This window comes from Neovison vison, chromosome 1, assembly GCF_020171115.1.
Source record: "Neovison vison isolate M4711 chromosome 1, ASM_NN_V1, whole genome shotgun sequence".
In the NCBI taxonomy this organism is placed as follows: Eukaryota; Metazoa; Chordata; class Mammalia; order Carnivora; family Mustelidae; genus Neogale; species Neogale vison.
In genome coordinates this window covers 308,913,967-308,925,138 of record NC_058091.1, presented here as the reverse complement: position 1 = coordinate 308,925,138, position 11,172 = coordinate 308,913,967, and the positions used below count along the sequence as shown (strand labels likewise).

At 57.1% G+C, this 11,172-nt stretch overlaps 1 protein-coding gene across 1 annotated transcript in view; it reads left to right on the top strand.

The window, feature by feature from the left end:
- The first annotated feature begins 8,430 nt into the window (after positions 1-8,430).
- ANKRD33B (ankyrin repeat domain 33B) overlaps positions 8,431-11,172 on the top strand; it is a 70,271-nt gene continuing 67,529 nt past the window's right edge. The window contains exon 1 of the mRNA XM_044233824.1: positions 8,431-8,797. Coding sequence (XP_044089759.1) covers positions 8,444-8,797 — 354 coding nt within the window. The 5' untranslated portion in view covers positions 8,431-8,443. The remainder of the gene's footprint in view (positions 8,798-11,172) is intronic.

Below are 11,172 nucleotides of genomic sequence, written 5' to 3'. Positions count from 1 at the left end.
ACCCCCTAGAGAAGGGCCTGGGAATGTGGGGATCAAGGACTGGCATGGGGAGTGGGGACAAACGACGCAACAGAGAGACAATTAGGTGACGTGAAAACAGTTGTCATGCTGCATCCTCTGTGGTGCGTGGTGGGGGATGGGGTCCTGCCAGGAAGAATGGGGACCACCGGAGCCCCTTGGCCATCTAGGACAAGACAACAGTGATGCGGGTCACCTTACCGTGCCTCTCGCCTGACACACGCGTTGTTAGGCTTGAATGAGGGTTACCACGACCCACTCCACAGCCAACACAGTCAGCTCAAGGATCCCCTGTCCCAAGAGCATGCGTCTAGTTTTGTGTCATATCCAGACTCTGGTCCAGCTGCTGCCTTCAACAGAGAAGCAGTCTCTCGCCACAGCTGCCTAGATTCAAGGATGTGCCTGAGGGCCTGCTCTCTGCGGGGTCCTCCTCAACTGGATCTGCTGCTTTTCTGACCAGGACCACGCTGGAATCCCTCCCATTAAATCAGTGCTTAAATAAGAAATACAGTCAGTGAGAATGACAAAGGACAGGAGGTCTGGGCTCATAAACAAGACACCAGAAGCAGGTCTCTTCTCAAAGGGGAGCCTATTCCTGTAATCTCCTTACAGCCCCGTGGGTGAGGGGAACTCAGGAACCAGCTGCCATTGCAGCAAATGTGGGCATGAGTCACGGGGAGGGGGGCGGGGGGAGGACTCCGTGGAAAATCTATGATAAAATGTGCAGATTGAGCCGCTGATTGTGCTTCTGCCTCGCTCCGTAGACTAGATGACTGAGTAACTCCAGATTAGGAGAGGGAAGAATAGAACTTTGGGATGTTATCATCGTAAACTGGGGCTATTTTGGGTCCAAGACTAAAACATCGAAGTGTTCTGGGGGTTGTGGAGAGCACCCACACCCTTCCAGCCACGGAACCGGAGGCTGGCGCATTCAAGTGTAGAAAGACGCACGGGTAAAAAGTAGTAAGTGTGGGCGCTGCCGCTCTCCGCGGCGCGAAGGAGCCGATCTCGTTCCTACAAACTCTGCCCTGTAGGGCACTGCAGGTCAGGGAGGGCGGTCAGGTGACTTTAGATTTAGGGTCATGGCAAAGGCGGGATTGCTCAGCTGTCTCCTGCACTGGTTCACCAAAGCATGCTTCAGGAGAAGAGTCAGACCCCTGCTGCCGTAGGATGCTGCGGGGCCAGAATGGTCTCTGTTCTTGAACTTCGAACTTTAGCTCATGGTCCTTCAGCCAGACTTGCCCCTCAGCAGTCCCATGGGCAGAAGGCTCACTGCCTTCCCCTTCCTGGAGCCACAGGGCCAGGCCCTGGAGCCATGGAGTAAGGGGGATCCCCACTTCCTGGCTCTGCCCTGGGGAGCTGCGGAGTGAATGCAGGCGACCTGGACTGGGTCTCCTCCGGGTTGTCCGCGTTCAGGCAGACAGCGGGCCTTGCGGGGTGTTGAATTTGGGTCAGAGCTGGAAATGTCCATTGAGTTTAATAGAAAAGAAGCCCCTGCAGGACCCCTGGGAGAGGTAGGGGCAGAAGACAGACAGTGGGGTGAAGAGTCCCCAGGGAGGAGGGCTCTGGGTCTGGGGGTCGGGACAGGTGCCTCTTCCACTGGAGACTGAACCACCAGGTGAGTCTCAGCGAAGCCATCAGTCAAGGGCCCTCCCCCAGGAGGCTGGTTTCATCTTCTCTGTGGAGCGTGAGGTGAGGGCTTTGGGGAGGGCGGTCGGTTGGCCTGGGGGGCCAAGGGGAAGAATTGGGAAGGCCGTTGTGGGCATGAGACTGGGAGGCAGGGACAGATCAGGACCCCATGACCAGCTTCGCTCCCACCACAGCTTCCTTCAGGTCTGAATTCAAAAGCCCCCTCCTCAGTGGGAGCTTCCCTAACTCTCTCGTCTGCAGTTGTAACCCCTGGACCCTCCCATTTTCTCTCCCTGCTTTCGTTCTCCCTTGGCACTTAATGGTATTTGACATACTATGTATTTCTTGCATTAATATGACTGCTTTTTTTTTAAATACTTATTTTTTTTATTTCAGAGAGAGAAGAGCAGGGGGAGGGGCACGGTGGGGGGAGACAGTCTTCAAGCAGACCCCCTGCTGAGCAGGTGCGGCTCCATCCCACGACCCATGAGATCAGGACCTGAGCCTAAACCAAGTTGGACACTAACCGAGGGAGCCCCTCAGGCGTCCCTGATTGCTGCTCTCAAAATCCCGGGGAAGTGGGCACAGAGACCCAGACGCAGAGAACGCCCCCCCCCCCCCCGAAGGTGCGTTTGGAGACAGATGGTGATGTCAGAGACCAGGCAACTCCGAAGATTGCCGGCAGATCGCGGGAAGTCGGGGACAGCCGTGAAACGGATCCTTTCTCACAGCACTCCGAAGAAAGTAACCCTCCGGTCACCTTGGTCTTCCACTTTCCAGCCCCCAGAATGGTGTAAGCCCCCCACTCTGTGATGTTCCGATGCAGCAGCCCCAATCAAGGAGCACCGCAGGGGACTGACATTTTTTGTTTCATTTTTTTCTATATTTGCCCCACGATTCTCCCAGCATGCACTGCAGCCCAGCCCAAACTCTCCGCCCTTAGCTCTGTCCCCACGGGTACACTTTGACCCGAAACCCACCCGCACGAGATTAGGCCAAGTGATAGGGGCAAACCAAAATGTAGGATTCACCAACGGTCATTTTAAAAATCTGGTTTAGTGTTTGCATTTATGCTCCGTGAGGGAGAGCGGCAGCAAGGCGGCGCTCAGAGACCTGTGCCAAGCACGTGGGGGCCCAAGCCCAGAGCCTCGTGTGACGCCTCTCCGTTTGGTTTCTCAGGACGGGCCTCTAGAAGCAGCACCAGGAGCCCCGGGCCTCGAGCCTCCTCGGCTGGTGTCCCTGGGCAGCCTGAGCACGGTAGTCGCGCACCAGCAGATGCAAATTGGACTTTACAGGTAACCTTGGAAGGTCAGAAGCTGGTTCAGAACCCGGACATCCCCCAGGGTCCTACTAAGTCTTCCCCCCTAGGGTGGTGCATTGCTCGGGTTTTGAGAAGGAAGACAGTTGTGCAGAAATCGCTGGAACACAGGGCCCTGAGAGCTAGTAAGAAGGCGCGAGCCATGGAGCTGTCCTGGGTAGCCCTTGCCCTTTACACAGGGTGGGAGATGGGGGTGGGGAGAAGCCTTCCGTGTGTACGTTGTTTAACAAACAACTTTTGACATCGCATTGGACTCTCTGAATTGACCTTCAGAATCTTAACCGCAATCTTGAAAAATAACCAACTTTATTCAGATGAGGACCCAAGGCCTTTTGTCCTTGAGTAAACAGGCCTTCCCTAACTGTGCCCTGTTACTGCTAATTCCCACCAAGAGCAAGAAAAAGGGAGAAGAATTGGCAATAGGTACACACACGCCATGTACTTCCTCCAAATATTTAACCACAAAGGCAGAAATGCTCCCTAAAAATAGCAAAGGAAGTTGTAAAATGGTTAGATCCGTTCAGGTCTCAAGACTGGGGATCCTGTGTGAGGGCCAGACAGCCGCTAATCTCTTTAATAAGGAGATCCAGAAATAAACACAGAGACTTTTCTTTATATTTCTAAGCAGATCAGAAGGGTAAGCTGGTCTCGTCATTCTATAGACGGACTGACTTTGGGATACTGTAGGTTGCTTCTACGTATTGTAATCAACCCAGGGAAATTTGCAAAAACTCCACATCAAATAATTTTGGTTTACTGAAACTGTTTTTTAAAAACGAGAGACTGAAAGGTGTACCATTTCCACTGGCTTCTGCTTCTCTCCCAGGTAGTGGGGGTGCAGGAGTTCCCTGTGAACCTCAAAGGCAACACCCTTCTCCAGACCCTGATCTTGTAGTTGAATTCTGTTGGGGGGGGGAGTGGGAGCCAGACAGTGGAGCTTCTCAGCCTTTGTGAAGCCTAGCCAAGGGACCCCAAACCCATCCTGATACCCCATTTTCTTCCTTTGACACCAACCAAGGGCTGACCTTAATGTCCTTTTTTTTTGTTTGTTTAAAGATTTTATTTATTTTATTTGACAGACAGAGATCACAAGTAGGCAGAGAGGCAGGCAGAGAGAGGGATAGGCAGGCTTCCTACTGAGCAGAGAGCCCTATGGGGGCTCCATACCAGGATCCTGAGATCATGACCTGAGCTGAAGGCAGAGGCTCAACCCACTGAGCCACCCAGGGGCCCCGCTTAATTTCCTTTTGACTGAGCCTATCACTCAGTCCTGATCCCAAGAAAGCAAGCCCCAGGCCAGGCTATGATTCATTCTTCTAGAAGGCTAGTGGTAAACAGCCATTTTCACTTTAAAGAGTTTTATTGCTACCCTCCCAGGGTAACAAAATTGGTTAAGGTGCTGCTTTTTCTTCTTGATTTGTAAGCAAATTCACTAGATTCTGGTGTGAATTGTTTGTAACAGGCAGCACAATTGTTTTGTTTTTCTCCCATTTGGCTTTTTTGGGCATGTTTTTATTTTATTTTCTGAATTAAGGTTATATACCCACAGTATACCTGACTATACCCTTAGTAATAGACATTCAAAATCTAGAGCCATTTGGGGCTCCGGGGTGGCTTGGTCGTTAAGCATCTTCCTTCAGCTCAGGTCAGGATCCCAGAACCCTGGGTTCAAGCCCTACACTCCACGAGAAGCCTGTTTCTCCCTCTCCCACTCCCCCTGCTCGTGTTGCCTCTCTCGCTGTATCTCTCTCTGTCAAATAAATAAAATTTAGAGCCCTAGGGTTGTGATTTAACAGTGGTAGAATCATTAGAGGAAGCCAGGTCTGATACCCCGATCCGTTCTTCAACCCCTGTCACACTGCCTTTCCTATGGAAAAAATAAAAAAATAAAAAGCATTTCTCGTTGACCTCACATGGGCGAGTTCTCTCTGCAAACCACAACGCATTTGCAGAACCAGTCCTTCAGAGCAGCTTTTTTTTTTTTTTTTAAGATTTTATTTACTTATTTGACACACAGAGAGAGATCCCAAGTAGGCAGAGAGGCAGGCAGAGAGAGAGGGGGAAGCAGGCTCCCAGCTGAGCAGAGAGCTCGATGTGGGGCTCGATCCTAGGACCCTGGAATCACGATCTGAGCCGAAGGCAGAGGCTTTAACCCACTGAGCCACCCAGGCGCCCCCAGAGCAGTTTTTAAATAAAGGGTAAGTTGATACTTATTGTGTGCTAAATTCTAGATGGCCTGCGGAGGTTTTAAACCAAGTCTTTATGCATCCACCCTCCAGCCCTGGTTATGAACCCTGGAGCAGACTTGGATTTACTCCATCCTCCGCCTTCCAAACGAAGGTGGGGGTGCGATGTTCCTACAGGTGCGTTCAGTTCTGAACACACTGTTTGTAATTTTGAAAGACTTTCCTGTTGTGTTATGGTTAGGTGGCCTGTTCCAGAAATAGAACTGAAGTGTATATATTTTTAATGGTCCAAAGACAAATTATCCAACTAAATTGGCAAATTGTATAATTGCAATACATATAAAACTTTTAAAAAACCCTCATAAATTAAAATAGTTCATTGAAACTGAAATCTTGGAGACAATGCAATTTCTTGAGATTTTAAGTTATCCTGAGTGTGTCGGCAGTTTTGGTAAGCTACTTTGGCCTTTCTCTGCAGATTTTGAACACGTGAGTGTTGACCTTATTAAACATACACGTGCCTCATTTTGTGTTCTTTTAGCAACACTGAGAACCTATTGTCTTTGTGATAAAAGGGGAAAATGAGCTGCTTGGGTTTGGGGGCTGGTCACTCACAAATGACCTTATCTGGAGTCCTTATCTGGAGCAAAGGGCTCCAGAAATTTCTCTTTGGAGGGGAAACCCCATTCCAGTGCTATTTGGATCCAAATTTCTAAGAAAGACAAGGAGGAAGTGGTGAACTTGGAAGATAGGGCCTGAGTTCCGGTGCTTAGTTATTGAGTAATGAGGACCACGGGGCGGCCCGACTCCAGAAGAAGGTGCGTGTTGCTTGGTTCTAGGGCTGGAGATGCGCAAAGACCCGCCCCACCTCGCTAGGGTTCTTTAATTACGACCCTGCACAGACCCGCTCAGTACTTGGTTAGGAGGAGGGGGCTGGCAAACCCAGCCCAGCCCTCCCGGGGCACTTCAACTTGTAAATCCCCCGACCTCAAGCAACAGGCCTTTGGAGAAGGCTAAAACCACCGTCAACCTTGAAAGGTGGAAATTCCCAGTGGGAATTTATGTAAATTTGGCCGGCTACCAAAAAAGAGGTAGATCTTGATTTGGGTATTTGGGGCTTCAGAAAGAAAGCCCCAGTACAGAAAGGAGCCAGTGCGCCCGTGGTCACTGCTCGCTCAGTGCATGGTTGTGTCTTTACTGGAAATCCCGGCCCTCCTGCTTCCCACCCTCCTGATCCCCTCGGAAGCCGGGTTCTGACCCCGCTGAATTCTAGATGGGCCGGCGAAGGGAGCACACCCTCCGGGGTCACCGCGGCGGAGGGTCTCCCCCAGTGCAGGGTAACACCAGGGGCTTACAAGGCCTCGCAGGTCAACCCTGTTCCCCCGCCCCCCAGAGTAGTTTTTTTCTTTGAACTTTATTTTATTTTACTTTTAAAGATTTTATTTATTTATTTGACAGAGACAATGAGAAAGGGAACACAAGCAGGGGGAGTGGGAGAGGGAGAAGCAGGCCTCCCGTCGAGCAAGGAGCCCCATGCGAGTCTGGATGGCCGCACCGGGGATCAAGACCCAAGCCAAAGGCAGAGACCCAACCACTGAGCGACCCAGGCGCCCCTCTTTGAACTTTATTTTTTCAGTGTTCCAAGATACATTGCTTATGCACCGCACCCAGTGCTCCACCAATCTGCGCCCTCCTTAATACCCACCACCCGGCTCACCCAACCCCCTACCCCCCCCAAACCCTCAGTTTGTTTCTGAGTCCGCAGTCTCTCATGGTTGTCTCCCCCTCCGATTACCTCCAACTCCCTTCTCCCAAAGTCCTTCGTGTTATTTCTTAGTTTTGACCGCGTTCCCCACTGAGACCCCCAGCTTGCCCTCCCAGGCCAGGGATCCTCCAGCTAGCCCCCGACGGCTTCCTCTGTCCGGTTGCGTCCACCCTTGGGCCCCGGGGGGCCTTGCGCCGCCTGGCCCATGGTGGACACGCTGTCACCAGCTGTGGAAAGGGTCAGGAGGGAGAGGGGCAGAGAGAGGGGTGGCCGTGACCCGCGGGGTATCCGCATCCTCCACGCGCAGCCACTCTACGGGGATTTGGCTGGTCGCACGCTCTCTTCCCCGCGGTCAGGGGCTCCCCGCGGCAAGTCACCCCCCGCAGCGGGACAAGCCGGCAGAGGCCAGGCCCCGGTGGCGGGGCGCTGGGACTAGACCGCGGCAGGCTCCCGCGGCCCGGCTCGGCGTTTGGCAGCCGGCCCCGAGTCAGAGCCCCGTCCCGGCCTCACGCGGTTCTCTGTCTTGACTCCGCAGATGCCGGCACAGTGACATTGGCTAGGAGTGTTAGAGGAGGGCGCCCCTCAGGCTCTGGCCTGGAGCCTTCCATTTTCCCCCAACGTCCCCACCTGAGCCCCTCGAGACACCACCTTGGGGACTCTCAGGAGCAACCTGCGAGCCACAGTTGGCCCGAGCTCCGCGGGATCGGGGGACCCCGAGGACCGTCCCCTTCGGAAGCTCCCAGTTCAGAGGGTCACGGCCCTCGGCGGAGCCCCGGACCCCTCGGTGGACGCCGCCTCCTCGGCACCCAGTTGTCCTCCGTGCCTGCGCCCTGCTCCCCGCGTCTCCTCGGTCTTAAGCTCGGAGTGGAGTTGGCCTCGGAGCCCAGTCTCCCGGGGAGGTGGAAAAACGAGCTCGGCGGCTCCGGTGCCGAGAAATTTGGGCAGCCGCGGCCGGGAGGCCTGACGCCCGGGGCAGTACTGGGCCCCGGGGGTTTGGCGGCTCCCCAGGCGGGGAGCAGGCTCAGCTCGCGGCGTCCCCCGACCCCCACCCTCGCCCTCATCCCCGGGGCCGCCGAAGGGGAGGGCGGGGCCGCTCGCCGCCGGAGACACAGGCGCGTTACTGCTTCTAGTTCTCCGCGCGGGCGCCGCTCCGCTCCGGGGCAGGGCGGCCGGGTGCGCGGGCCCCGCGGCGCCGAGGACCGGGCTCGGAACTTTTTGTTGGGCTCCGGGCGGGGGCACCCGGGGCGCGCGCGCCTCCTCCAGTGCGGCGGCCCCGCCCTCCTCCCCGCCCGTCCCCGCCCGCGCCCGCCCGCCGCGCCCGGAAAGCCCCAGCGGCTCCTCCCACCCCCGAGGGGGCTTTCTCCAGCCTCCAGTGACTTCAGTCTCCGAGCGCAGCCACTCGGCGCTCGTTTCCGCCGGGCTGGAGCGCGCGGAGTCCCGCTCGTCTGCGGCCGCAGGGCACGAGGGGCGGTGACCCCGGCGCACGCCCCGCGCCCCAGTCTCCCGGCCCGCGCCCCGGCCGCCAGCATGGTGTTGCTGGCCGGGCCCGGGCCGGAGGGCGGCGGGGCGCGCCGCGTGTCCCCGCAGACGCCGTCCCCACCCCGGGACGCTCAGACCGGGGACGACCCTGCCGACTACGAGGAGTACGAGGACTTCTCGTGTCTGCCCGACACCCGCAGCATCGCCTCGGACGACTCCTTCTACCCTGTCGGAGGCGAGGAGGAATACGGCACCGCGAATGCGGAGAGCGTCCCAGAGGGCGTCCCGGAGGAGGCGACCCTCCTGCGCGCCGCCTGCGCCAACGACGTGGGGCTGCTGAGGGCGCTGGTGCGGCGGGGGCCGAGCGCCGAGGAGGTGCAGGAGACCGACCGCAACGGCCGGGTAAGTCGGCATCCCCGCCGGCTTCGGATCCCCTCCACCCAACCCCCCGTTCCGCGTCGCCCTGGTCCCGGCTCTGTCCGGTCCCGCGGTGACTGTGCCGCTGCCCAGCGCGCGTCTTCGTCGCCGGCTGGGCGTGCAGCGCGTGCGGAGCCCTGCGCGGCCCTGCGTCTCCCGGGCCGGGGTCCCGGTCTGGGCAGTGGCGGGGGTGGGTGGTGCGGAGCGTGGCCCGAGGTCACAGCACCGCGGGAGACGCCGCTGGTCTCCCGTCTTCGCCGCCTCCCTCTCGGTTCCCACCCCCGGAGTCCTCCTGTCCTTGAATTCCCCCCGCCCCCACCCCCGGGGGGCCCGCGCTCCGATCCGGGTTGGAAACCCCTCGGGTCTCTAACAGCTGGGCCCCCTCTGGCCGTTATCTTCCTTGCCCGCGGGGACGACGTCCTATCCGGAACCCCAATTGCCTTCACCCCCCGGCCCCGCCGCTCACGCTGCCCTTGCCCTTTCTCTTGCGCGCCCGGAACGCGGACGGGCTCCTCCGGGCCCGTGGGAGTCGGAGTTTCCTCCCGGACCGCCCGGCCCCCTCCCGCAGCCCCCAGCTCGGCGGCGCCCCGAGAGCGTGGTCTCCGACCTCGCCGCCCGCGTGGTCAGTGCCCCGAGCCGCGGCCGGTGGGGTCCCGGAGCAGGGCCTGGGGGCGCGGCGGTGGGAGCGCTGACACCCACCCGGTAGGGCAGCGAGGATGGCGGGCGGTGGAGGGAGGCACGAGGGATCCGTTAGTCTATGTCAGGACTCAGCAGGAAACATTTTGAAAAGGGAAGAAAAAGTTGGCTTTCCAAGACTCGAGAATGCCTGGTTCGCAGAACAACCCACCAAACACTCGGGGCGGGGGACACACCGCAGAGGGACCCCAGCGGCTGAGCGCCCGTCCGTCTGTCTGGGTGGACAGCGGCAGCTGCTCCCCGGAGTGTCACGGAGTGTCACGGTCTCCGGGTCCCGTGGGATCCGCCGCCCCAGCCCCGCACGAAAGGGGAGTGCAGGTGCCTTTCGCTCAGGAACCCGTGGCTGACGGGACGTAGGTGGTTGAACTTGGGGACCCTGTGCCTTTCGTTGATCTCCCAGCGGGGTGGTGTGTCTCCGTCTGTGCTTTGGGCTGGGCTTAGTCATGTTGGAGCCTGCCAGGATCGCTTTCTGCTTCCACACTTTGGCGGCTCAGCTTGACACAGCATTGGACAGTAGGGAAGGGACTTGTGCTTGGTGTCGTGTGTCCCCGGGGCTGGCCCGGAGGCCTGGTGGTGGTAGCCTCCCCTTCCCTTCGCGCAGCCTCTTCTTGCCTCTGCCCTCGCGGTGGGGGTGCTGCTGAGGCTGTTTCTGCGCTCTGGTTTGGCTTTTGCCAAGGTGAGTTTTCACATGCAGGTGTTGATAGAAAACCTCTCTGGCCCAAAGCAGGTAGTAAGGCCTGCTTTTAAGGAAACCCAGCCAAGATCAGGAAGAACAGGGTGAAGGGGGTGGGGTCTCCAGGAGGCTGGGATGGGCAGAGGGGGAGCAGCTTGGAGGCTCCGCTGGGCCTGCTTTAATGATGTTTCTTTTGGGGGAAAAAATTAAAAGTTTGGGGACTGCTGCATTCTAGCCATCTGAGAATGATATGAACAGATGGTGGCTAGGGGGGTTTCTGGGCTACTTTTGAAAGCCACTGCCTTTGGGTCTGGGGAGGACAGTGGAACTGGACGGAAGAACAGGTTCCAGCCTCTCTGCCTTGGTTTCTTACTTGAACCTCCCAGGGTCCTGAGCATGAAACCCCCTAATGCACGTGACACTGATAGAGCCCTTGTTAACCATCCCCTCCTGTTTTCTCGGCAGCCTCCAACGGGCTCTGAAGAAACATGTCCTCCAGGACTTTTCCCCTCTGCCAGGCAAAGCTCCTTTTCTCTCTGCCTTTCCCCCTTGATTGCAGAGTCTCTTTGTTTCTCTGTGTACGGTCTCATCCTCTCTGCTCCCCACCAAATTATGGTGGAGAAATGGTACATGGCTGGCAAAGGGAAGACTCCTGGGCTCTTGTGTCTTCCGACCTAAAGGAGCAAGTCCTGTGTTCTGTGCTTTGGTGGGGGTGGGGCGGAGGCCAGAGCTTCTCTTCTTCCGTGGTTCCTAGATTCTGTTGGCCAAACAGCCTCCGTCTTCCTATAAAAACTGCGAATAAAATGTTGTAAAGGGCCAGTGCGCGACCTGTGGCAAATGGGGCCAAGTGTCATTGCGGACTTATTTCTTGCAGACCTATTGTGTGCTAGGCAACGGTCAGGTACTGTAGGAGACTGGAGGGAAATTCAACAGTCCTTGCTTTTGAGAGTCGATCTTTTGTTTGAGGCGAGAACTCAAAGTAATAGTGTTC